The sequence below is a fragment of the Clavelina lepadiformis genome, chromosome 8, assembly GCF_947623445.1.
Source record: "Clavelina lepadiformis chromosome 8, kaClaLepa1.1, whole genome shotgun sequence".
NCBI lineage: Eukaryota > Metazoa > Chordata > Ascidiacea > Aplousobranchia > Clavelinidae > Clavelina > Clavelina lepadiformis.
Genome location: NC_135247.1, coordinates 2,344,686 through 2,371,537, shown reverse-complemented (window position 1 = coordinate 2,371,537; position 26,852 = coordinate 2,344,686). Strand labels below are relative to the sequence as shown.

At 37.2% G+C, this 26,852-nt stretch overlaps 3 protein-coding genes across 5 annotated transcripts; all 3 read left to right on the top strand.

The window, feature by feature from the left end:
* The first annotated feature begins 1,233 nt into the window (after positions 1-1,233).
* Positions 1,234-25,933, top strand: LOC143468145 (alpha-(1,3)-fucosyltransferase 4-like). 3 transcript variants are annotated; one of them, XM_076965155.1, is made up of 8 exons: positions 1,234-1,313; positions 1,462-4,051; positions 23,706-23,828; positions 23,931-24,068; positions 24,231-24,398; positions 24,468-24,650; positions 24,708-24,884; positions 25,033-25,931. In XM_076965155.1, exons 2-8 carry the CDS (start codon positions 3,855-3,857, stop codon positions 25,628-25,630), a joined length of 1,584 nt encoding a protein of 527 aa, XP_076821270.1. In that variant the 5' UTR covers positions 1,234-1,313; positions 1,462-3,854; the 3' UTR covers positions 25,631-25,931. The 3 variants fall into 3 exon arrangements, with proteins under 3 accessions (XP_076821270.1, XP_076821271.1, XP_076821269.1); XM_076965156.1 differs by having other exon boundaries at positions 1,288-4,051; XM_076965154.1 differs by lacking the exons at positions 1,234-1,313; positions 1,462-4,051 and adding an exon at positions 22,763-23,261 and having other exon boundaries at positions 25,033-25,933.
* Positions 5,503-7,310, top strand: LOC143468149 (uncharacterized). The gene is made up of 2 exons (XM_076965160.1): positions 5,503-5,691; positions 5,840-7,310. The coding sequence occupies exon 2, from the start codon at positions 5,889-5,891 to the stop codon at positions 6,375-6,377; it is 489 nt and encodes a 162-aa protein (XP_076821275.1). The 5' UTR covers positions 5,503-5,691; positions 5,840-5,888; the 3' UTR covers positions 6,378-7,310.
* LOC143468148 (glycoprotein 3-alpha-L-fucosyltransferase A-like) lies at positions 15,781-21,282 on the top strand. Its single transcript, XM_076965159.1, has 8 exons — positions 15,781-15,810; positions 18,760-18,861; positions 19,096-19,218; positions 19,311-19,448; positions 19,623-19,790; positions 19,865-20,047; positions 20,108-20,284; positions 20,445-21,282. Exons 5-8 carry the CDS (start codon positions 19,720-19,722, stop codon positions 20,986-20,988), a joined length of 975 nt encoding a protein of 324 aa, XP_076821274.1. The 5' UTR covers positions 15,781-15,810; positions 18,760-18,861; positions 19,096-19,218; positions 19,311-19,448; positions 19,623-19,719; the 3' UTR covers positions 20,989-21,282.
* Positions 25,934-26,852: the final 919 nt, after the last annotated feature.

Genomic DNA, 26,852 nt, shown 5'->3' with positions numbered 1-26,852 from the left:
ATAGCATGAAGACTATCTTGTACATTAAAAGAATACAAATTTTGTGGTAGAAATTGCCTTTCTCTTGTCCACATACACTAGACTGCAGAGTATAATATTTTTTGCCTCCTATGTGGAGGACAAAAAATTGCGCAAACGCAGGCGGTCACAAACATATTAGCAAATATAATAATATTACCACAAATTAGACGGGCAAATGTGACAAGGCCTTGAGAGCAAAAACGTGCATTACGGTATAGTATTAAGCGAATATACGAAAAAATTTCAGCGTCATCATGGCCACCAAACACAAATTCTAAAAAACAAAGTTTTTACAAAAAAAACATAACTCGTAGCTCAGACTGCAGAGTTTGGAATACCCGCCATCAGCACTGCTTTTTATAAGATTCAGTGCCGCACTTAAGGTACGTTAGCCTGGGCCCTCTACATAGGCTAACCCCGCTAACCCAATCGTTTTGTAAAGCTAGAAGATGGAAAGGAACAAACGAAGGTAAGTAAAAGCGATATTCATGCACCTACCTATATGTCTATATTTCACAATGATGAGAAGGTATTGTGAAATGTCTAACTATTGTCTATTGATAACATAAATTTAGGAAATGATCCAGACTATACAATGATGAAAGTAGGTTTAAGTCTGTCAGTAGGACGAGAACATAGGCTATTGATTTACTTGTCCTAGATGATTTAATCCCCTATCGACGTACTTTTGCAGAAAAACTGACCAGTTTTTCCGAGAAGTTACCTAGACTAGCCTCGCCTGGGCTCTAGTCTCTAGACGTCTACAGACATTTTCTCTAGCCCTATCAAAAAGTTTTACACAGCACACGAAGTGGTGACTAAATCAGAGTAACAAAAGAAAAACAAATTTCGAAAATTCCGTAAAATGATCAAAATGTGACACATGAGAAAATAAGTTAGCTTTTTCTTCATTTAAAAAATGGAAAAAGTCTGTGGATAAAATCGAAAAACTTAAATCTGGCTTGTTGAGAAACTTTTTGCCAACACATGACAAGATATAGTCAGAAAAATCGATAAAAATGTTTGGTATTACAACAAAATTTAAATGATTTACGCAATTTTAATTGATTTAACTATGAAAAACTGCTTATTTATTTGTAATAAAATTATCATCAATTAGTTTTAAAATACTGTAGAAGTATTTCAACAACTACTAAGAAATATGCTTTTCTTTCACTTCCGTAAGAGGGGATGCACCAATTTACCTATGGCATATGCCGTTTTGGCGAAATACACGTCATTCAATTTGCGATGGGTATGAGTTAGAGTTGCCAACCATTCTCTTTTCAGAGGTCAGTTCGTAATTCTTAGTTTGGAGATAACTTTCCGTATTTGTGTTTGTCCTTTAATGAGGTACTTTATGTTTTTGATTTAGAAATTATTTTTTCCGTTCGATTTAGCCTGTAGCCTACAGTTATTTAATACAGCCTATATTTACAGGTCTGGAAGACGCTGTTTCCACTGTCTTCCAAGTTGTGTCGTTATAATTATATTTCTGTTATTTACCGCGCTATTACATAACGTCATACTTGCCATAAGTTCAATCTCAGTTCACGGTATAATTGCAGACTTAAAGAAGAATATAGTTGATTGACAATCAGTTCCGTAAACATGCTATCTACCTTGCACTTTTGAACTTATTTTACTAAGATAACCCCATACTTGTCATCCTATTTTGGAAACATGTTATTTACATTGCATTACGAACTTGCTGAATTCCAAATAAACCTTATGTGATTAACAACTTAATTGGTAAACGTGCTTATCTGCACGATGGCCTCGTATTAACAGCACTGTTTTTCTAAAAATAGACAATGTTTATTGCCACCTATTTTCCTTTGTTGAAAATTCTCTTATTAGAATTATCAGCTGATCTGTAAAACTTCGAGTCTAAAAGTCCAAATCATTTCCTGTTATTGATAAACGCATTGCGCGTCAAGTTGAAATTCTGTTTCTTTATTAGGTTATCTCCTTCAGCATATAAATGTATCATTGCATGCGATGATTTTATTAGATTAGTTTAGTATTAGTAAATTATTATCAGTATTAGTATCAATGCTGGGTACTAGTCTTTAATATTTAGTTCTTCAATATCCAGTTTAGAGTTTTGAAAGTTCAATGAATGAGAAGAAATAGAACGAATTCTTAAAATCATCGTGGAATGTAGAGTGATGCGCTTTGATTGCTAATGGGTTCTTAAAATATTTCTTATACGTATAAATAATAAAATATATGTATAAATATTAATAATATTAAATATTAATAATAAATAATATTATAGGCTAATAATAACATAAATATTAATAATATTAAATATATATATATAAATATATGTATAATTTTTAGTGTTTGTTTGAAGTAATAATGAAGACTATTAAAACCGATATTAATCAGATTCTCAGTGTTTAAAAATTATACAAACTATTCAATTGAAGTTTAAGAATTTCTAGACAGAATTCGCAAACTTCTAATTGTTCTTAAGAGTCAGATTGCAATATATTAAATATCCATGGTACGGTATTTACTGTATAAAACAGTAACCACCAGGTCTACGAAAGCGCGACTTAAATTTGTAGCCTACTGTCTGGGAAAAATGTTGCCATCGCCATTTTATATTCCTGACAGATTGGTTCTCATTTTCGTCTCGACAACACCATAAGGCTGATCTCATAATCAATTGTCGAGTTTTTGCAAACGCTGAAACAAGTAAAGACTGAAATTTCTACGTTGTTTCTGCTGAAACTTGCTTACACGATGCTTTCATCAATAGTCTTTTTCGTGACTCGATCTGTCAGCCGCTCTTGGAGAAGCTACATCACAGTTTAGTTGTGACAATCAGGCCGGCCAACTCTTTAAGCCTAGCTCAAAGCACGCGCAAGATTAGGAAAATCCTGTTGTTCACACGGTTGTTACATCTAGCAAAGAGACATCCCCTCCTTGCTGGCAAGAACCGCACGAAAAAGTTGTGTCAGCTGTAACCAGTAAAACATGTCCATATTGTGGTAGGGCACTCTTCCACATTCGCCGCTTGTGACCTGCAAACAACGCAACCTGCTATAAATGTCAGAAGAAGGGACATGTTTCGAAGGTGCGCCGAAGTAAAGTTATTGCTCAGGACCTTACCGAGTCCTCTTCTTTTCCGAAAATCCGCTGTAACCAGCAGTAAAATGGACTGTTCATATCTGTCCCGAGGTACGCCCTTATTTATTTTTGTGGATCGTCTTCGCATTTCGGATAGCCTACAGTCGGCTTGATGAACTGGTCAGATTCGTCAGCAATCGTACCAGTTCGATCAAAACGGTCGTACTAAGGTGTTATAAACGTACACAATCATAGCATTCAAAACACACAAAGCTTTGTATGCAGGAAACAGTTACAGGAAACAGCCATATAGCAGGGATCTTTGCTGTGTTCTGCATAAACTAGCAAGACATTGTATTTTTCCCCTTTTCAAGGGCTGCTGATGTTTCGAGTTGCGTTTCTAGCCTTCCTGATTAGAGAGTTTTACGACATCAGCTCATTGCAGAAGGAAACGTGACAAAGCGAGTGCTGAAATAAAAAGTATCAGGTTTAGCCTAGAGTGTTTTTCTGATTAAGTTTTGTTGGATTTAGCGCCCGGCTAAATACCCGCTTAAAAACCAGTGTAGCAGTTGCAGTAGGCTACCATCAGCAAAAAATCGATATTACGTGGTTTACCGGCAGTTACTTTTCTTTCCGTAGTTTGTTCCACTGTTTTTGCTCATTGGTAACATGGCGGTATGATTCTGCTTTGACATATTTCAGCGTTCATCCTGACACCTTGACTGAAAACGCAAATTTGTAGCAAAAATATCATGCGGAAATTAATGCGGTGGGGTTTACTGACGGCGATTTGTGAAATAATAGTTTATTTAACCTTGTCTGTCTCCTATTTAAAACATGGTGGTCGTGGTAGTTTATTCGCCATTCAAGTTCAAATAGAAGACCAACAACTACAGCGTGCAAGTCTGTCAGATGAAAACGTCCTATCGCAAGCTCTTGGAAACCAAAGGTACGCAAGGATAATTAAATAAAAAGCAGGAGGCCAGATAGCGCACTGCTCGATCAATTCTAATGATTAACAACAAAAATGTAAATTTAAGTTTCCCATTTCAAAAAGACTACTAGCCTGTTGTCTTGTAAATGTTTAACAACACGTTGGTGTAGAAACAAACAAATAGTTTTAAGTAACAAGTTGTTGCTATTAACACTACTACTACTACTACGTTCTACTATATTATTACTCTGAAGAGAGAAGAGATCTTGCCACGCCAAACTTGGCCAAAGGTGTTTTTCCTCCAAATAAATGCGTCATAAGACTTTCTACATTATTTGTGCTATTAGCAACTATGCTTGGTAAAATGAACTTCGCTCCTACCCAAATTTAACTTATTTAATTGCCCTGTTTGCTTTCAGTCTCTGGCAATTAACAAATAACATTTAAATGGCAGGTTAAAATATTTACTTTTATTAGACACCAAGATTATGAAGAGAAAATTATCCTGTTTTGGTTTGTACCTTACGGAAGCGACCGAACTGTACCATTGGAATATCTGCATGAAATTAACAACGTGACTGTAAACAATAGCGACAAAGAGTAAGTTTGCAATTGTTTTATTCTGTACCGTGTGGTGCTTAAATGCAACTTTGTCAAGTTTGGTTTTCGTCAATATTTAGGCTAATCGTAGAAGCTTTTCAGGATATTCGTTGATTCAAAGATTTGCGGAAATTGCCGACTGGCTTTTGACAGAAAATTGATTAATAAAAGTGATGCTGTCGTCTTTTATGCCCATGATGTAAAGAGGCAGCCACACGATCTTCCACAAAACTCAGTCAGGTTAAAGAGAATCTGTTTCGTACACTGTCTGTTAGCACTATACATACGCCAGACAGGCCGACAAAGTGTGGTGCACTCATCTTCTGTGGCGTTGCTATCAACTATTGTCATTGCCATAATAAGCCATGCTACATAAAAGGTCGTCTCTTTTAACAACGCAGACAGAAAATGCAACTCTACATCTGGTGGCTGCAGGAAAGCACTGCGGGAGTTCCCTTTCGAACTAAAGCTGTTCCAGATTTCTTCTTCAACTTGACAATGAGCGTCCGAAGATCATCCGGAGTGCATTCTCCGTATTCAACTTTACCTTGGATTCTCAAGATGCTGTGGTACAAACAGAAATAGAAAAAAAACATTTGCATTCATATCTGTCTAAGCAATAAATTTTTTATACGCAGGAACAAGAAACATGGCCGCGATATCATGCACTTTATAGCGAGAGAGAAAAACGTGATACTGACTGATCCTGAACGCCTGAATAAAGCCATCCACTCAGTTCCTGTAAACTCTTTTGGTGCTGCCAATACCGATCTCCACCAAACTAACGCCGAGCTTAAGACGTTGCTTGACTATAAAAAAGGGTAAAATAACTTCTAAGAAAAAAAGAAAATTGCATGTTAATAACATTTCTGCGGCAGGTTAGCCGCATGGATAGTTGGAAATTGTGGAAACATTCCATCGGCACGTTTGCGTTTTGAATACGCTGATCTCCTCCGAAAATATGGTTTAAAAATCGATCAGTTTGGTGGATGTTCAGGAGTACCCTTTCCAATAGCAAGCCGATGGGACCCTTCGTTTAATGAAGTTTTAAGCAAGTGAGTTATTGTAGCTCAAGCCAAGGTGGTCCCTGGTGTGATGTTAAGTTGCCGATTTGTATAATGACTTCATTTAGGTCTTTATTTCTTTTATGGAAGTGATATTTTAATTTATTTTACATTTTTTCTCAAAGTTTTATTTGTGTAGATACAAGTTTTATCTTGTTTTCGAAAACGCATATCATTGTAATGGATACATGACAGAGAAGCTTTGGTACAACGCTTTATACAGCGGAGCCGTTCCAATCTTATTTGGTCCGCACAAAGATGACGTCAGTGCTGTCTTGCCACCGAAATCTTATATTCACGCAGAGGATTTTAAAACTCCGGCAGATTTGGTGAAATATATTTATTACCTGGATAAAAACGTCACAGCATACGCCGAGTATTTAGAATGGAGAACTTGGGTCAAATTTCTGGACCAAAATGGCGAACTTTTATCAAATGTTGAATCGGATGAAAATTTCGAACAATTAAGCAAAGAACAGCGCAAAACAATCTTGAAATATTTGAATCCAACTCCAAGTGGATTTTGTGGTTTGTGCCGAAAACTGCATGACCGGCACAACAGCGACATCTATACGATGAAGTCGGTAAATGACTGGTGGGAAGGCACAGTCAGAAGAGAATGTATGGACATACACCTTGCTCGAAAGCAACTTGCTTCAAAAAAAATCATTTACTGATTTGTACTCATCTTATTTTTTTCACAGTTGTTTGCAAATGACATCATGAGGTGCCTTGACAATGGTTTAACGTCTGTGAAGCTGGATCATTTCATTGGCTGTACACTAACATGTATAGTTGTATACACTATCTCCAAGACCTCCCTGTAGTCAAAGATGATTTTGTTTGTTCCAAAAAGCAAAGATCATGTCAAGCCAGTGTAAATCAAATAAATAAATTATGAATGGGCCCCAAACCCAACAAGCAAGTCATACACTTATGACTAATGCACACACCGGCTAAACGGACTTAGTAAACACAATGATATCTCTTTATATTGTTTAATGAAGTAAAACTACCAGAACGTACCTATAGCACAGATACATGTGAGCGTTGTTTTCCAAAGACGCAATCATAGTGATGTTGCCCCAAAGATACTTGTGAAATTTGTTAAACGAAAATTAATTGGTGACCCCAACACACAGATTACAGATCACGTATCTTTTCATACGCTGAGTCAGGTCTCTGAAAATAAAGTTGAATATAGACTTCTGGAAGAAAGTATTGTCTACAGAAAAGTATGATTGGACGATTATGTAAATTTACAAATGCTTGAACATTGTTTTGTTTCCTAGTAAAATCCATTATTTTAGTTTTTCTTGGTGTCTTACTACTTCAGTTGTCCCTGACGATAGGAATCCAAAATAGTCTCATACTTCTAGTAAAATGTAAACCACATTTATCTGATAGGGCTTGTTGTTCTGAAGCGTCCCGCTTTTCAATCAAAAAAATATGGTAAGCCTAGTTAAGTCGCTATCATAACAGTCGCTGTTTAAATGCGGTCGGCATTTAGACAATCGCTTTTTGGAATGTCGCTCACTTGATTACGTCGCTATTATGAAGTCGCCATTATGACAGTCGCTGTTTTGACAGTCGCTATCCTGCCTGGATGCCCTCAAAATGGCAATCGGGCCAAGATGTTCACGGCGTTTCATGAATTATTTTATTAACTAGACCGCAGAGTCTGGAAACACCAGTCATGCACATATATGCACTATGTATGAATCATGAGTAGATAGTGAACCATTCAAGTGTAATGAAAAGTCTAAGATATCAATGATGCCAAAACAATTTTAGTCATATAACGACCTGGCTGACATTCCGACTCGACTAGTTATCTATATAAGCACACATAGCGCCTGATAAAAGCGAGCTTCCAAACGAGACTTTTTCTTTATTTCTAGATATATTAATTAAATTTAAGGAAAATCATTTTGCAATGGATTGGTTAATTTAGATGTGTTGCTAACATTTCATTTCCAGCTTTTCCCGAGTTGTGGTAATGATTGGAACACGAACATTGCGTGAGGTTATGGAGGCTTGAAGAGCAACATATGAATGCTATCGAACACTTTGCTATCTAACCAACACAACGCTAAACAATATTTAGAATTTTAGATCATGCGACAAAAAGAATGAAACTTCTTTGTTCCAGTTGTTTTTACATACTTTTAAACTGACTGCTCACGCCCCTACACCTACAAGAGGCTTAAAGTAGCCTAAACTCAAACCGTTTTTTTCCAATTTCTATAATTAAAAATCCGATTGCAATAAACATACCTTTCCATAATAACCTACATTCTACCAGTCTCTTGGCCAAAGTACACTACCAAAAGGCTCAAGGGTGTGTAGCATAATGTGTACTGAGACTTTTCCTTAGTTAGATGACTAACTAACTAAAACGGCTAAGCTTAAAGAGAAAACATTACGTACTGTTTTAAACGAGAAGGACAGAAAATTATTAAAAGCAATACATCGTGATAAAATTCACAGTTCATACAATCAAATATTTCCAAAAAATTCGGTGTCAATTTGCAAAGTCATGAATTACCTAGTAATTTAAGATTTTTCTTAGTCTCAACCAAGTCAGGTAAATGTCCAATTAAAGCAACCTAATAACAATCGTGCTAAATGGTTGTGCTTCATATTTTTGAGCTGATATAAAACGAGTGGAATTGTTCATGTCGTATCTTGTCTCGAGTATTTGTGTATTTCTCTGTGTATTTTCCAGTTGTGTAAGAATTGCTGCAACAATTATGGCGGGGGAGTTTTGTTTGCGGCGGTTGCTTGAACCAGTGTTTCGCAGCTGTCACGATTGCAGTGATGCGTTGAGACGACTGCTAACGCAGGCGTAAACTACTGTAAGCTCCACAATTAGAATGTGGTTAAGGTAGCGCCTCAGGTCATTGCCACAATGCGCAAAATGGCGATTTAGGCCGTAACTACCGATTTAATTTGGTTGCAGAAAGAGTAATGACTACGAACGGCAAAGTGGTGTGGTCAGACTCAACATGTTTACGAGTGTATAGTTGCGATAAATTAGTGTTGTCCGACGCAACCACTTTTTAATTAAACTGCCCAGTATGGTTTGGCGAGGTTGTGTAGATGGGATCAAAATTGCTGAACGACTTTTAGGTACAGGGAACTGTTGGAGTTGTTCAGCGAAGTGTTATGCTGAGCAAGCTTGTTTAGAATATAAATTTTCGACAATTTTGAATAGTAAGCTCCGGTTAGGCAACTAGTAATACTTTTGTACGCGAACATGTCGTGATGTATCTGCCCCAGTATCCGCTTTTTGCTTTAAGGGCTCACTTCCCAATATAAAGACAATTTTGAGCCGGCAACACAGTGATTATTACGTGTTCGTACTCAATGCGTCATATTAAAAAAAGTAAGAAAATTTCCGGTCCAATGCGCATGTGACGTCGATGTGAACTAGTTTTGTTGTTGTTTTGGCGACAGCTGGTTCCAGGTTTAGGCTAAATTGTACATTTTTTGAGGGTTTGATTTTTCGGTTTTTAGGAGTATTTGTGCTAAATTTTTAAGTTCAAAACTTGCTGTAAAGTTTAGGTAGCTGTTATAGAAAACTGAGTACATGGATTTTGTCCAAATTAAGACTGCAGACAGGCCTGACCTAGATGACATTGCAAGCCAAAATTCAGTGTAGGTTTATGATGTGAATTTGCGACAGTAGCGTCTTGATTTAATGTACTTTGCATTGAAAAGCCTATCTCTTTGAAAAGGGTAGGGACCCCTTAAGCCAAAAATTTATTATGAATGTAAAACTCAGTTTTTAGGCTTACTTAACTTGCTAGCTTGTCTTTGGGCTACGCTATTAACTAAAATTTGATTGCACACTTTCCAGAAATACTTTTGGCTGGCTTTTTTTGTATTTAACGGCGTTTAGTTCTTTGTTTATTCATTTTATTTACAAAACTGGTAGGACAGTTATAGTTTTCGTGCTATAATGAAGTGTACGTATTTTTCTGACAGAATGGATGCGTTTTAAGTTAATAAAAGCATAAAGCACTAATATTTTATTAAAATGTACGCAGACAAACGATGAAAAAGCTGATAGAAAATTTAACAAAGGAGTGAAAGGACATGGTTCGGCTGGCTTCTAACGAGTCTTGTCTCTCTGGATTAGCACAATGACCGATAACGGAATGGTAGCATCAACTTTGACGGCCAGGGGCTGGGCGATCATTGACTGACATATATGCTAGTAGTACATAAATCAATTTTACCGCTTGCATGTGATTTGCAAGTAAGTCATTTCCGGCTTTGCGTCGATCCATATCGCCTCATTTTAGAGCCAGCCGACGTGAACATTTCAAGTTAGTGATGCAACCATCATCAATACTGTTTTGGCCATGATGTTTTAAAAATTGCCTTTACAGACTCTGAGCATTAGGTACTAAAATAGTTGCTATGGTTATTTTTGTAAGTTTCTACTACTGTTCCGCCTAAATCATGCTATTTCAATGGCCCTTTATTTCAGAATTTCCGTCTTCGACGAGCGACTGCATCCATTTTGTTGCTGGGAAGCCTGACTGTAAACGAAAGCCCTATGCATCGCAAGCCATTGGCACTGCTGATGGCGCTACCAAAACCATTGTTTCGACATAAAGCTGCAAGCTGCAATCGACCAGGTATTGTGTTTTCAAAATGGCTGCCTGTCGGCAGCGTTTTCGAAAATGTATCGTTTACACTTTTGCATTTTTTGGTGGTTTTACCTCAACATATTACACCCAAAATTCATTGATTGAAGTATTTGGCAACGGTCTGTTTGCAAAGCAATTATGATTTGTCATTTAGTACAAGACGTATTTTGTTGTTGTTCCATAACAGTGGTCGCGGTTTACCACGGCGAACGAAAGAAAACCGTCGACATTCATTCGCTGTGATCATCTTGCAGGCCGGCTAAAACAGCTTCTGTTGTGTTGTTTAGCAGACTTGTCACAGTTTGAAGATCCTTTTCAAGTGATTTTCGATGCAGGCTTCGTACTGAGCAAACAACCTCGACTGAAAATGGATGGCAAACTTTTTTCGCGAACGTGCTTTCATCGCGCTGCTAGTGTCTTCTTTTGTAAAGAACTTACCTATGCAAAGCTTTCGAAAACGCCGACCAAGGAATTGAAAGGTATGGACACAGCTTGTCTCACGTGTTACTGGTTGTTCTTGAGTTGATTGCATTTGCTTGGAAAATTCGTTAAAAACCTTTAAATCGTTGTCAGAACGTTAACGACCAAGCCATCCCTTGCATATCTTTGGCAAGCTTCTCCCCTAGGGCATAGGTCGCGCTCCATGTTGATTTACAAAACGGAAATAAATACGATTGCAGTTTTTATGTTATCAGTAGGTGTGTCTTGTCTATATTACTGCTAGACGTCGTCTTCCTACGACTTTCCTGCGAGCGCTCCTAAGATAATCTGGCAACACATAAAATCGCCTTTTTGCCAGATCCTGCTAGCGTATTGTTGAATTATAATCTTGTTCCAGGCTTCCTGCGTTTCGCCATGTCGTACACAACGCATAGATTTTCAATGGGACTAAATTACTTGTGGCTGGTTCAGAATTTTAACCTTAATTGATGTCTTTTGACCAATTAAGGATGTCTGTGCTCTAATCGCCATCTAGCGGATAGTGTAAATTTGATCTATTTGATAAACATTCAAGCTCTTTTCGATAGAGATGGCCAATCTTTCGCGCACGTTGGACTTTCAGTTGGTATGTTCTAATGCAAGCGTCTTCAACCTTAGACAGTCGGATTAAAAAATTCCCTATAAGGGCTCACTTCCCAATATAAAGACAATTTTGAGCCGGCAACACAGTGATTATTACGTGTTCGTACTCAATGCGTCATATTAAAAAAAGTAAGAAAATTTCCGGTCCAATGCGCATGTGACGTCGATGTGAACTAGTTTTGTTGTTGTTTTGGCGACAGCTGGTTCCAGGTTTAGGCTAAATTGTACATTTTTTGAGGGTTTGATTTTTCGGTTTTTAGGAGTATTTGTGCTAAATTTTTAAGTTCAAAACTTGCTGTAAAGTTTAGGTAGCTGTTATAGAAAACTGAGTACATGGATTTTGTCCAAATTAAGACTGCAGACAGGCCTGACCTAGATGACATTGCAAGCCAAAATTCAGTGTAGGTTTATGATGTGAATTTGCGACAGTAGCGTCTTGATTTAATGTACTTTGCATTGAAAAGCCTATCTCTTTGAAAAGGGTAGGGACCCCTTAAGCCAAAAATTTATTATGAATGTAAAACTCAGTTTTTAGGCTTACTTAACTTGCTAGCTTGTCTTTGGGCTACGCTATTAACTAAAATTTGATTGCACACTTTCCAGAAATACTTTTGGCTGGCTTTTTTTGTATTTAACGGCGTTTAGTTCTTTGTTTATTCATTTTATTTACAAAACTGGTAGGACAGTTATAGTTTTCGTGCTATAATGAAGTGTACGTATTTTTCTGACAGAATGGATGCGTTTTAAGTTAATAAAAGCATAAAGCACTAATATTTTATTAAAATGTACGCAGACAAACGATGAAAAAGCTGATAGAAAATTTAACAAAGGAGTGAAAGGACATGGTTCGGCTGGCTTCTAACGAGTCTTGTCTCTCTGGATTAGCACAATGACCGATAACGGAATGGTAGCATCAACTTTGACGGCCAGGGGCTGGGCGATCATTGACTGACATATATGCTAGTAGTACATAAATCAATTTTACCGCTTGCATGTGATTTGCAAGTAAGTCATTTCCGGCTTTGCGTCGATCCATATCGCCTCATTTTAGAGCCAGCCGACGTGAACATTTCAAGTTAGTGATGCAACCATCATCAATACTGTTTTGGCCATGATGTTTTAAAAATTGCCTTTACAGACTCTGAGCATTAGGTACTAAAATAGTTGCTATGGTTATTTTTGTAAGTTTCTACTACTGTTCCGCCTAAATCATGCTATTTCAATGGCCCTTTATTTCAGAATTTCCGTCTTCGACGAGCGACTGCATCCATTTTGTTGCTGGGAAGCCTGACTGTAAACGAAAGCCCTATGCATCGCAAGCCATTGGCACTGCTGATGGCGCTACCAAAACCATTGTTTCGACATAAAGCTGCAAGCTGCAATCGACCAGGTATTGTGTTTTCAAAATGGCTGCCTGTCGGCAGCGTTTTCGAAAATGTATCGTTTACACTTTTGCATTTTTTGGTGGTTTTACCTCAACATATTACACCCAAAATTCATTGATTGAAGTATTTGGCAACGGTCTGTTTGCAAAGCAATTATGATTTGTCATTTAGTACAAGACGTATTTTGTTGTTGTTCCATAACAGTGGTCGCGGTTTACCACGGCGAACGAAAGAAAACCGTCGACATTCATTCGCTGTGATCATCTTGCAGGCCGGCTAAAACAGCTTCTGTTGTGTTGTTTAGCAGACTTGTCACAGTTTGAAGATCCTTTTCAAGTGATTTTCGATGCAGGCTTCGTACTGAGCAAACAACCTCGACTGAAAATGGATGGCAAACTTTTTTCGCGAACGTGCTTTCATCGCGCTGCTAGTGTCTTCTTTTGTAAAGAACTTACCTATGCAAAGCTTTCGAAAACGCCGACCAAGGAATTGAAAGGTATGGACACAGCTTGTCTCACGTGTTACTGGTTGTTCTTGAGTTGATTGCATTTGCTTGGAAAATTCGTTAAAAACCTTTAAATCGTTGTCAGAACGTTAACGACCAAGCCATCCCTTGCATATCTTTGGCAAGCTTCTCCCCTAGGGCATAGGTCGCGCTCCATGTTGATTTACAAAACGGAAATAAATACGATTGCAGTTTTTATGTTATCAGTAGGTGTGTCTTGTCTATATTACTGCTAGACGTCGTCTTCCTACGACTTTCCTGCGAGCGCTCCTAAGATAATCTGGCAACACATAAAATCGCCTTTTTGCCAGATCCTGCTAGCGTATTGTTGAATTATAATCTTGTTCCAGGCTTCCTGCGTTTCGCCATGTCGTACACAACGCATAGATTTTCAATGGGACTAAATTACTTGTGGCTGGTTCAGAATTTTAACCTTAATTGATGTCTTTTGACCAATTAAGGATGTCTGTGCTCTAATCGCCATCTAGCGGATAGTGTAAATTTGATCTATTTGATAAACATTCAAGCTCTTTTCGATAGAGATGGCCAATCTTTCGCGCACGTTGGACTTTCAGTTGGTATGTTCTAATGCAAGCGTCTTCAACCTTAGACAGTCGGATTAAAAAATTCCCTATAAGGGCTCACTTCCCAATATAAAGACAATTTTGAGCCGGCAACACAGTGATTATTACGTGTTCGTACTCAATGCGTCATATTAAAAAAAGTAAGAAAATTTCCGGTCCAATGCGCATGTGACGTCGATGTGAACTAGTTTTGTTGTTGTTTTGGCGACAGCTGGTTCCAGGTTTAGGCTAAATTGTACATTTTTTGAGGGTTTGATTTTTCGGTTTTTAGGAGTATTTGTGCTAAATTTTTAAGTTCAAAACTTGCTGTAAAGTTTAGGTAGCTGTTATAGAAAACTGAGTACATGGATTTTGTCCAAATTAAGACTGCAGACAGGCCTGACCTAGATGACATTGCAAGCCAAAATTCAGTGTAGGTTTATGATGTGAATTTGCGACAGTAGCGTCTTGATTTAATGTACTTTGCATTGAAAAGCCTATCTCTTTGAAAAGGGTAGGGACCCCTTAAGCCAAAAATTTATTATGAATGTAAAACTCAGTTTTTAGGCTTACTTAACTTGCTAGCTTGTCTTTGGGCTACGCTATTAACTAAAATTTGATTGCACACTTTCCAGAAATACTTTTGGCTGGCTTTTTTTGTATTTAACGGCGTTTAGTTCTTTGTTTATTCATTTTATTTACAAAACTGGTAGGACAGTTATAGTTTTCGTGCTATAATGAAGTGTACGTATTTTTCTGACAGAATGGATGCGTTTTAAGTTAATAAAAGCATAAAGCACTAATATTTTATTAAAATGTACGCAGACAAACGATGAAAAAGCTGATAGAAAATTTAACAAAGGAGTGAAAGGACATGGTTCGGCTGGCTTCTAACGAGTCTTGTCTCTCTGGATTAGCACAATGACCGATAACGGAATGGTAGCATCAACTTTGACGGCCAGGGGCTGGGCGATCATTGACTGACATATATGCTAGTAGTACATAAATCAATTTTACCGCTTGCATGTGATTTGCAAGTAAGTCATTTCCGGCTTTGCGTCGATCCATATCGCCTCATTTTAGAGCCAGCCGACGTGAACATTTCAAGTTAGTGATGCAACCATCATCAATACTGTTTTGGCCATGATGTTTTAAAAATTGCCTTTACAGACTCTGAGCATTAGGTACTAAAATAGTTGCTATGGTTATTTTTGTAAGTTTCTACTACTGTTCCGCCTAAATCATGCTATTTCAATGGCCCTTTATTTCAGAATTTCCGTCTTCGACGAGCGACTGCATCCATTTTGTTGCTGGGAAGCCTGACTGTAAACGAAAGCCCTATGCATCGCAAGCCATTGGCACTGCTGATGGCGCTACCAAAACCATTGTTTCGACATAAAGCTGCAAGCTGCAATCGACCAGGTATTGTGTTTTCAAAATGGCTGCCTGTCGGCAGCGTTTTCGAAAATGTATCGTTTACACTTTTGCATTTTTTGGTGGTTTTACCTCAACATATTACACCCAAAATTCATTGATTGAAGTATTTGGCAACGGTCTGTTTGCAAAGCAATTATGATTTGTCATTTAGTACAAGACGTATTTTGTTGTTGTTCCATAACAGTGGTCGCGGTTTACCACGGCGAACGAAAGAAAACCGTCGACATTCATTCGCTGTGATCATCTTGCAGGCCGGCTAAAACAGCTTCTGTTGTGTTGTTTAGCAGACTTGTCACAGTTTGAAGATCCTTTTCAAGTGATTTTCGATGCAGGCTTCGTACTGAGCAAACAACCTCGACTGAAAATGGATGGCAAACTTTTTTCGCGAACGTGCTTTCATCGCGCTGCTAGTGTCTTCTTTTGTAAAGAACTTACCTATGCAAAGCTTTCGAAAACGCCGACCAAGGAATTGAAAGGTATGGACACAGCTTGTCTCACGTGTTACTGGTTGTTCTTGAGTTGATTGCATTTGCTTGGAAAATTCGTTAAAAACCTTTAAATCGTTGTCAGAACGTTAACGACCAAGCCATCCCTTGCATATCTTTGGCAAGCTTCTCCCCTAGGGCATAGGTCGCGCTCCATGTTGATTTACAAAACGGAAATAAATACGATTGCAGTTTTTATGTTATCAGTAGGTGTGTCTTGTCTATATTACTGCTAGACGTCGTCTTCCTACGACTTTCCTGCGAGCGCTCCTAAGATAATCTGGCAACACATAAAATCGCCTTTTTGCCAGATCCTGCTAGCGTATTGTTGAATTATAATCTTGTTCCAGGCTTCCTGCGTTTCGCCATGTCGTACACAACGCATAGATTTTCAATGGGACTAAATTACTTGTGGCTGGTTCAGAATTTTAACCTTAATTGATGTCTTTTGACCAATTAAGGATGTCTGTGCTCTAATCGCCATCTAGCGGATAGTGTAAATTTGATCTATTTGATAAACATTCAAGCTCTTTTCGATAGAGATGGCCAATCTTTCGCGCACGTTGGACTTTCAGTTGGTATGTTCTAATGCAAGCGTCTTCAACCTTAGACAGTCGGATTAAAAAATTCCCTATAAGGGCTCACTTCCCAATATAAAGACAATTTTGAGCCGGCAACACAGTGATTATTACGTGTTCGTACTCAATGCGTCATATTAAAAAAAGTAAGAAAATTTCCGGTCCAATGCGCATGTGACGTCGATGTGAACTAGTTTTGTTGTTGTTTTGGCGACAGCTGGTTCCAGGTTTAGGCTAAATTGTACATTTTTTGAGGGTTTGATTTTTCGGTTTTTAGGAGTATTTGTGCTAAATTTTTAAGTTCAAAACTTGCTGTAAAGTTTAGGTAGCTGTTATAGAAAACTGAGTACATGGATTTTGTCCAAATTAAGACTGCAGACAGGCCTGACCTAGATGACATTGCAAGCCAAAATTCAGTGTAGGTTTATGATGTGAATTTGCGACAGTAGCGTCTTGATTTAATGTACTTTGCATTGAAAAGCCTATCTCTTTGAAAAGGGTAGGGACCCCTTAAGTGTTGCAAACGTAAGCGGACGTAAAGTAAATTACCTCTTTGTATTGTAACAAGAGAATAGGATAATGAAACGCAATTCTTTATCATACGTATAAATCTTCTACCTTAAAGAAAAATTTTGTTTTTTCTTCTAGAAACATTCTGCCAAAATAATTTTTGAATCAAAATGGTGTAAAAACAGAATAAACCCAACTGCTTTCCTCAGTACAAACTACAAAGCATATAGAAGTGAGACCCTATAACGTCTCAGAGGAACTAACAGTCTGTGGAGTAAATAATACAAGTACTACAACAGATGAAAAGAATAAAATAAGTCACACATACACGTACTCGCAATAACCCATTACAAGAAGCACGTTATAATTTTTCTTACTGCTGCATTCCGGAATTTACATCACAAACAAAATCGGACTTGTCCACTGCTATAAGCTTTTTATCTCTGTCAAACAGCTCAAACTTACTTGCATTGACCAATAACTGAAGAACTGACACTGCTGTTTATTGAAAAGTTATTCGTAAATTCATTCAGAGGTTTGTTGTGACAGAGAAAGTTACCAGATATAGTCGAATCTGGTGAACAATTAAAAAAGATAGCTTGATATTTTATTCGTGTCACAGACAAAAGTATAGAATTACTTACATCAATAGATAGACATGGTTTAACGAAGGAAGCTACAGAAGGAAATAAATATTGAATCTATTCCACGAATAGACTTCTGAAAACTTAGAATTCGAATAGGTTGGACAAAACTGAAAGGTTTGTTTCAAACTGTTTGAAACAGTTTTGTTAGCAGTTGGTTATTTTATAAAAAACGTTGCTGGAAGCTATAGGTTATTGCAATTTCAATTTGAGTTGCTGAAGAAAAACATTGCGTTATTTGAGCGAGTGTAGAGGTTAGCAGAAACATAGTGTTTAGATTTTGTTAGTTGTTTGTTAGTTTAAGATGTTTTCAAATGTTGTGCGTTACTACTACAGTATACACTATATCGAATTTCAAAACTCTTATAAACTTTGCATCTGATTTTAAAGCACTGCATCTGATTTTCATTTCTTAATTTGCAAACAATAAATTACGATATTACAAGTTTTTCTCTATATAGCGAAATATGAGATATCGTATGGTATTTATGACATGTGAGTTACGCAAAAACATGTCACTCTCTTTATACGTTTAATCGAGAGTGTAACGTTCATTCATCAATAAAGTGCGTAAGTAACTGTAGAGTTGGCATATTTTTTTATTTCACATTTGCATATTCAGTATCCATATTCAGTTGCAAGTTGGTAAAGTGCTGAAGTAAAATATTAAATTTCCTTTTCAAACTAAGTTTTGCTGTGGAATGTTTGGGCAATCGTCTTGACACGCTACTTAGTACTGTGCTGTAGCAAAGAGGGCATCATGCAAAAAAATATGTTGTGGAAGTTACTGGCAGTATTATGCCTAGCGACAATTTATTACACCTTCACCATCTATTTAAAAAATGGAGGCAAAACTAGTCCATATGTCGCGCAAGCTTAAAGAAAAAATCAACAATATCCTCGTTCTAGTCTCTCCACTGAGTATGAATAAACGAAAATCCTTGAAAACCGAATTTATTCAGAAGATAAAAAGTAAGAGCGCTGTTGTACTTCTAATAGCACAAACTTACAATAAAGATTTAGAGCTTAAACTTTCAGTCCCAACAAAATAATATTTAACCAGCTCTCTTGTAGACATGTTAAAATACCTTAAGATACAAGTTAGTAGAAGTATAATTAATTAATTGCACTTTGTGCGTCCTGTTTATGTTTTAGTAACACATCGACAGCAAACGATTGAACTTAATTTATACGTTTTCTTTATTCAGCAACAAATTTTTGAAGAAGGGATTTCAGCGTTCAAGGTTATCTCTTGCGAATTTTTCACGGAAATTCCTCCGAAACCAAGAATATGCAAAGAAAAGCAAAAAGCAAGAACCGAGCTGACGCATTGAGCTATCAGTAGCAAAAATTTACAACAAATATTTAAATTTTTATTTCCAGTAAAACTATTGCCCTATTTTCTTGCAAACGTTCAACAAAATCCTGTGGTTTAGAAAAAAAAAACTTATTTAACTCTTCTAATGTATATGCTTTCTGTATCTTTTTGCCACAAACCTTTGACAGAAACACGATTGAACTTGAAAGAAGTTTTCTTTTATTAGACTCGAAGATTCGACGGAAAAAGTTATCCTATTCTGGTTTGTACCGTACGGAATCGACCGAACTGTACCTTTAGAATATCTGCATGAAACTAACAATGTAACTATAAACGATGTCAACAATGAGTAAGTGTGCAATTGAGTTCATGAACCGTATGCTTATTATGTAAAACTTTGTCAAGCTTTATTTCCAATAGTTAATCGTAGAAGCTTTCCAGGATAACCGTCGATTCAAAGATCTGCGGAAAGTGCCGACTCACATTTGATAGAACATTGATAAGTAAAAGTGATTCTGTCGTCTTTTATGTACCCGATGTCAACAAGCGGTCATACGACCTTCCAGAAAAATCCCTCAGGTTGACGAAACTCTATTTTATGTACAGTATTTTGGTTGCCCAAAATAGGTTATACCAGAGCTAAGCTGTGAGTACACGTAGTGTAAGCTACTCATCTTGTGTGCTGTTGTAATCAATTATTGTCATTGCCATGAACAATAAAAGCAACACAGGTTTTTTCGTTTAACAACGCAGACAGAAAAAGCAACTCTACATCTGGTGGCTACAGGAAAGCACTGCGGGAGTTCCCTTTCGAACTAAAGCTGTTCCAGATTTCTTCTTCAACTTGACAATGAGCGTCCGAAGATCATCCGGAGTGCATTCTCCGTATTCAACTTTACCTTGGATTCTCAAGATGTTGTGGTACATTTAAAGAACAAGATAACGTTTTGTAAAACGTAATAAGTCATCTTCATAATTTACTTTCTAACATGCAGGAACAAGAAACATGGCCGCGATATCATGCACTTTATAGCGAAAGAGAAAAATGTGACACTGACTGATCCTGAACGTCTGAATAAAGCCATCCACTCAGTTCCTATAAATTCGTTTGGTGCAACCAATACCGATCTTCACCAAACTAACGTCGATATTAAACCGTTGCTTAGCAATAAAAAAGGGTAAGAAAAACTGCTGAGAAAACTGACAATTTAACCATTTAACAAGATTTTCTACGACAGGTTAATCGCATGGATAGTTAGTAATTGTGGAAACATTCCATCTTCGTATTTGCGTTTCGAATACGCTGATCTCCTCCGAAAACATGGTTTAAAAATCGATCAGTTTGGTGGATGTTCAGGAGTACCTTTTCCAATAGCAAGCAGATGGGACCCTTCGTTTAGAAAAGTTTTAAGCTTGTAAGTCACTGAAAATTTGAATTTAACTGTTAAATTAAGATGGCGTCAACTGTATACTGATGAATTGTTGTCGATTTAAATAACCAAGTTAATTGAATTTTATTTGGCGTATAATGCAGTTTAAGATATTTTGCAAAGTTGTAATCAGTTTTATGTCTAGATACAAGTTTTATCTTGCTTTCGAAAACGCATATCATTGTAATGGATACATGTCAGAGAAGCTTTGGTACAACGCTTTATACAGCGGAGCCGTTCCAATCATATTCGGACCGCACAAAGATGACATCAGTGCTGTCTTGCCACCGAAATCTTATATTCATACAGAGGATTTTAAAAATCCAGCAGATTTGGTGAAATATATTTATTACCTGGATAAAAACGTCACAGCATACGCCGAGTATTTAGAATGGAGAACTTGGGTCAAATTTCTTGACAAAAATGGCGAACTTTCATCAAATGTGGAAACGAATGCAGAATTTAATCTACTAAGCAAAGAGCAGCGCAAAACAATCTTGAAATATTTGAATCCAATTCCAAGTGGATTTTGTGGTTTGTGCCGAAAACTGCATGACCGGCACAGCAGCGACACCTACACGATGAAGTCGGTAAATGACTGGTGGGAAGGCACTGTCAGAAGAGAATGTATGGACGTAAACCTTGCTCGAAGCATGACTGGTTTGATAAAATCTTTACCGACAAGATAGAAATGGATACACTTATTAAAACTATCCCACTAATGGTTTTCACTTAAAACCATGTTTTTTTTTTAAAAACAATCGTAATTGCTGATAGTATTAGAACAGGCTTTCGAACCATGCTTTATGAATTGTTTACGCTCCATTGCGCTTATGCTATACGAGCACAAGTTTGTCCAGCTGAGGAATAAAACACATTGTATTTAGCTTTCAAACTAGTGAAAGTTTCTTTCAAATGATTGTGTTTTACTTTCGCTACCACACACTATTGTCGTCCCGCACATATGATGCGATTCAGTGCTTTGTTTGATGAAACTCTATGCACTGCCAAATTTATCTGACAACTTCTTCAGAACAAATGTATTCATACAACTTTTCAAGCAGAATACAAAACAAAGTTAAGCAGTTTAATCTGAGCAGTTTAGTTTAATTAAGCAGAGATTCGAACAGTTTTCGAGCTAGCTGTTTCCTGGATACAAAAGCTTTGTGTGTTTTGTATGCTATGGTTGTGTACTTTTATAACACCATAGTACACGTTGAAACATGAGAACAAGATAGCAAAATTCTTTTTTTTCTTTTCGGTTGTTTCAGTATTCTGCTACTGAGGTCGACAAGTAATTCTATGGGATAGACGTATCCGTTTTCAACACTTTTCTTAATTCATAAGCACTAAGCAGTAGTTGGAGACGTTTCTATTTAAGCTAATTTTCTTTGGCTTTTTTGTCGAGAGTTTAGCTTTAGAGGAAGAAACAGATTAAGTAAAGCAAATGTGCTGTCTCCAGCGATGAAGTGAGCATATCAGAGTTCTGTTTAACGTGTGTTTGATTTTGCTTTGGCAACCTCCAGTGTCCGTTCTGACATACGGAAATGCGAATTTGTAGGAAAGACATCATGTACAAATTTATATGGTGGGGTTTACTGGCGGCAATTTGTGTAACAATAGCTTAGTTCACCTTGAGCTCAGTCTTGTTAGCGGACAATAGCACGGTCCAATATCGGATATTTGTTGGAAGGAAATAAGTCTGGCAATCAAGAATGAAAGAGAATGAAATCCATGAAAATAGTTGACTAAAAATACTGGCCGCAGCTGTAATTTTAAATAGTTATAACATAAAAGCAACTGCCCCTGTATGCCCAAATAACTGGCAGATGCCTATTTCCAATTACGCTTTCAGAAAAATAGTGCCGTTTTCTTCCATTAGAGGAAGCGTTTTCTTAGATTTTCTTAGATTATTATGTTTTTATAAAATTCATCATGTATGTCTAAAATAATATAGACATTCTCGAAGCTTCGTTTCGACATACAACAACATTGTTACTGATAGTAGAATAAATATGCAAATTATTATGAGAAGTTTAGAGTAATAAAGAAATAGGAAATATTAAGTAACGATATAAGTACAGTTTTGGCCGGGCATGCTGTTCAATGTGCCAAATAACAACGTTAATCTAAAATATTCCCTAGGTCGTTAAGTTTTGTAATGTTTTATAAAGCAACTGTTTGGAGCCGTAAAACTTCTATACCCAGAAAAACTTTGTGTCTATAAAAGTGCCTAAAGAAGAAGTTCTGGGCTTTATTAGACAATACACCACCCTAACAGCAAGGTGAGCCTATAACAGGGATCGTTGCTGTGTTCTGCGTAAACTAGCAAGACCTTGTATTTTTCCCCTTTTCAAGGGCTGCTGATTTTGTTACGAGTGATTGCGTTTCTAGCGATTGATTAGAGAGTTTTACGACATCAGCTCATTGCAGAAGGAAACGTGAAAAAGCGAGTGCTGAAATAAAAAGTATCAGGTTTAGCCAAAAGTGTTTTTCTGATTAAGTTTTATCCGATGTTGCTTTGGCTTTAGCGCCCAACTTATTACCCGCTTATAAACCAGTGTAGCAGTTGCAGCAGCAAAAAAAATCGATATTGCGTGGTTTACTGGCAGTTATTTTTCTTTCCATAATTTGTTTCACTGTCTTTGCTCATTTGTAACATGGCGGTATGTACGTATGTACATGGTGGTATGATTCTGCTTTGACATATTCCAGCGCCCATCCTAACACCTTGACTGGAAACGCAAATCTGTAGCAAAAATATCATGCAGAAATTTATGTGGTGGGCTTTACTGGCGGCGATTTGTGTAACAATAGTTTATTTCACCTTGTCTGTCTCCTATTTAAAACATGGTGGTCGTGGTAGTTTATTCGCCGTGCAAGTTCAAACAGAAGACCAACAACTACAGCGTGAAAGTCTTTCAGTTGAAAACGTCCTATCGCAAGCTCTTGGAAACCAAAGGTACGAAAAGATAATTAAATAAAAAGCAGGAGACCAGATAGCGCACTGCTCGATCAATTCTAATGATTAACAACAAAAATGTAAATTTAAGTCTCCCATTTCAATACGACTACTAGCCTGTTGCCTTGCAAATGTTTAACAACATGTTGGTGTAGAAACAAACAAATAGTTTTAAGTAACAAGTTTTTGCTAATAATACTACTACTACGTTCTATTCTATTATTACTCTGAAGAGAGAAGAGATCTTGCCACTCCAAACTTGGCCAAAGGTGTTTTCCTCCAAATAAATGGGTTATGAGACTTTCTACAATATTTGTGCAATTAGCAACTATGCTTAGTAAAATGAATTTGGTTTCTAAACAAATTTAACTTACTTAATTGCCCTGTTTGCTTTCAGTCTCTGGCATTTAAAAAATAGCAGTTAAAAGTGATTACTTTTATTAGACACCAAGATTCTGAAGAGAAAATTATCCTGTTTTGGTTTGTGCCGTACGGAAGCGACCGAACTGTACCATTGGAATATATGCATGAAATTAACAACGTGACTGTAAACAATAGCGACAAAGAGTAAGTTTGCAATTGCTTTGTTCCCAAACGTGTAGTGCTTAAATGCAACTTTGTCAAGTTTGGTTTTCGTCAATATTTAGGCTAATCGTAGAAGCTTTCCAGGATATTCGTTGATTCAAAGATCTGCGGAAATTGCCGACTGGCGTTTGACAGAAAATTGATTAGTAAAAGTGATGCTGTCGTCTTTTATGCCCATGATGTCAAGAGGCGGCCACAAGATCTTCCACAAAACTCACTCAGGTTAAAGAAAATCTATTTCATACACTGTTTTGTTAGCACTATACATATGCCAGACAGGCCTACATAGTGTGGTGTACTCATCTTCTGTGGCGTTGCAATCAACTATTATCATTGCCATTATAAGGCATGCTACACAACAGGTGGTTTCCTTTAATAACGTAGACAGAAAAAGCAACTCTACATCTGGTGGGTGCAGGAAAGCACTGCGGGAGTTCCCTTTCGAACTAAAGCTGTTCCAGATTTCTTCTTCAACTTGACAATGAGCGTCCGAAGATCATCCGGAGTGCATTCTCCGTATTCAACTTTACCTTGGATTCTCAAAATGCTGTGGTACAAACAGAAATAGAAATAAAACATTTGCATTCATGTCTGTCTAAGCAATAATTTTTTTATACACAGGAACAAGAAACATGGCCGCGATATCATGCACTTTATAGCGAAAGAGAAAGACGTGACACTGACTGACCCAGAAAGCCTGAATAAAGCCATCCACTCAGTTCCTGTAAACTCGTTTGGTGCTGCCAATACTGAACTTCACCAAATGAACGCCGAGCTTAAGACGTTGCTTAACTATAAAAAAGGGTAAAATAACTTCTAAGAAAAAAAGCATTTTGCTTGTTAATAAGATTTCGACGACAGGTTAGTCGCATGGATAGTTGGAAATTGTGGAAACATTCCATCTTCGTATTTGCGTTTTGAATACGCTGATCTCCTCCGAAAATATGGTTTAAAAATCGATCAGTTTGGTGGATGTTCAGGGGTACCATTTCCAGTAGCAAGCAGATGGGACCCTTCATTTAATGAAGTTTTAAGCACGTGAGTTATTGTAGCTATAGCCAAGGTGGTCCCTGGTGTGATGTTAAGTTGCCGATTTGTATAATGACTTCATTTAGGTCTTTATTTCTTTTATGGAAGTGATATTTTAATTTATTTTACATTTTTACTCAAAGTTTTATTTGTGTAGATACAAGTTTTATCTTGTTTTCGAAAACGCATATCATTGTAATGGATACATGACAGAGAAACTTTGGTACAACGCTTTATACAGCGGAGCCGTTCCAATCTTATTTGGTCCGCACAAAGACGACGTCAGTGCTGTCTTGCCACCGAAATCTTATATTCACGCAGAAGATTTCAAAACTCCGGCAGATTTGGTGAAATATATTTATTACCTGGATAAAAACGTCACAGCATACGCCGAGTATTTAGAATGGAGAACTTGGGTCAAATTTCTGGACCAAAATGGCGAACTTTTATCAAATGTGGAATCGGATGAAAATTTCGAACAATTAAGCAAAGAACAGCGCAAAACAATCTTGAAATATTTGAATCCAACTCCAAGTGGATTTTGTGGTTTGTGCCGAAAACTGCATGACCGGCACAACAGCGACATCTATACGATTAAGTCGGTAAATGACTGGTGGGAAGGTACAGTCAGAAGAGAATGTATGGACATACACCTTGCTCGAAAGCAACTTGCTTCAAAAAAAACCATTTACTTATTTTTACTCATCTTAGTTTTTTCTCAGTTTTTGTTCGGTTGTTTGCATATGACATCATGAGGTGCATTGACAGCGGTTTAACGTCTGTGAATATGGATCATTTCATTGGCTGTACACTAACATATATACATTATCTTCAAGACTTCCCTGTAGTCAAAGATGGTTCTGTTTGTTCCAAAAAGCAAAGACAAATATATGACTAAGGAATGCGAAAGTTTCACACAGCTACATATTTTGATATTTCGTAAAATAACACATAAACAAGCAAGATCAAGCTTCCAAAAGTTAATAGAAATAAACAAATGTTAACATTTGAGGTTCTACCTTATTCAACTATTGCTTTTATACCGTAATAATACCTATTAGTGGGCCTACTGTACAATTCATGTTTATTTGCATTTCGGTATACAGGACTTGACTGACAGTATTTCAATCAAGTAACGATTTGACAAAAGAGCCACGTACCGGCGGACTTTTGTAGTAAACACGGTTACTTTTTATAAGACGTTTGCATTCAGGTGGGTCTATTTTTGACAGTGGGCATAAAGCTGCAGCCCCATCATGCAGCCCCGTACGCCTTAATCCGCTACTGTACTTAGTACGTAGACTATACAGTTCGACAAGTTCGTACTTATACGTTATGATATGACGTAAATGTTAGTACTCTTTATATCATCTACTAGCTTAGCTAGAATTGTGAAGGAAATTGCTAGGAATTCAGCTGAACACCGGAAATAGTGTAGGTTTCATGAGAACGACACCGTTAATTCCGTAAATGCAGATGGCATTAAACTAATGCGCGTTAAGAATGGTGGAGCCTTTATCCAGCAAATGATATGCTGATATGATAAGTCAAACTTAATTTAACGTTGTACCAATTTCGTGAATGTTTTGGTAGCTTCTTGTTTCCGAGCATTGTTGCAGTTACGCAATTTACCTTTTTCTATTGTACACTGCACCGCAAAAAGAATGGCAAGTAGATATATACTTGACAACGTAGGTCATGATTTCAATTCTATAATGCAGTGTTCGAAGTAGTGATGAGATTTGTGCAGCGTGTGTAAACTGTATAATAACTGATGGAGCAAAATACAAATAGTCAAGAGGATGATTCGATATTAACGAACTCGAAGGAGAAAAAGCGACAGACGTGGAGTAGACCGTGGGATTTTTACATGTCAAGCGTTGGTGTCAGTATTGGCCTTGGAAATATTTGGAGGTTCCCTTATATGTGTTTTAAGTATGGAGGAGGTAAGAAATATGCAAATGAAACTATTGTTGT

What these genes read in the sequence shown, in the direction of transcription:
- LOC143468149 (XM_076965160.1), top strand. Translation starts at nt 5,889, where the DNA reads ATGACAGAGAAGCTTTGGTACAACGCTTTATACAGCGGAGCCGTTCCA.
- LOC143468148 (XM_076965159.1), top strand. Translation starts at nt 19,720, where the DNA reads ATGAGCGTCCGAAGATCATCCGGAGTGCATTCTCCGTATTCAACTTTA. An exon ending in TGGATTCTCAAGATGTTGTG is followed by an intron (nt 19,791 to 19,864) that starts GTACATTTAAAG and finishes TCTAACATGCAG; the next exon opens with GAACAAGAAACATGGCCGCG. An exon ending in TTTAGAAAAGTTTTAAGCTT is followed by an intron (nt 20,285 to 20,444) that starts GTAAGTCACTGA and finishes TTTTATGTCTAG; the next exon opens with ATACAAGTTTTATCTTGCTT.
- LOC143468145 (XM_076965154.1), top strand. Translation starts at nt 23,065, where the DNA reads ATGCAGAAATTTATGTGGTGGGCTTTACTGGCGGCGATTTGTGTAACA. An exon ending in GTAAACAATAGCGACAAAGA is followed by an intron (nt 23,829 to 23,930) that starts GTAAGTTTGCAA and finishes GAAGCTTTCCAG; the next exon opens with GATATTCGTTGATTCAAAGA. An exon ending in CTTCCACAAAACTCACTCAG is followed by an intron (nt 24,069 to 24,230) that starts GTTAAAGAAAAT and finishes TTAATAACGTAG; the next exon opens with ACAGAAAAAGCAACTCTACA.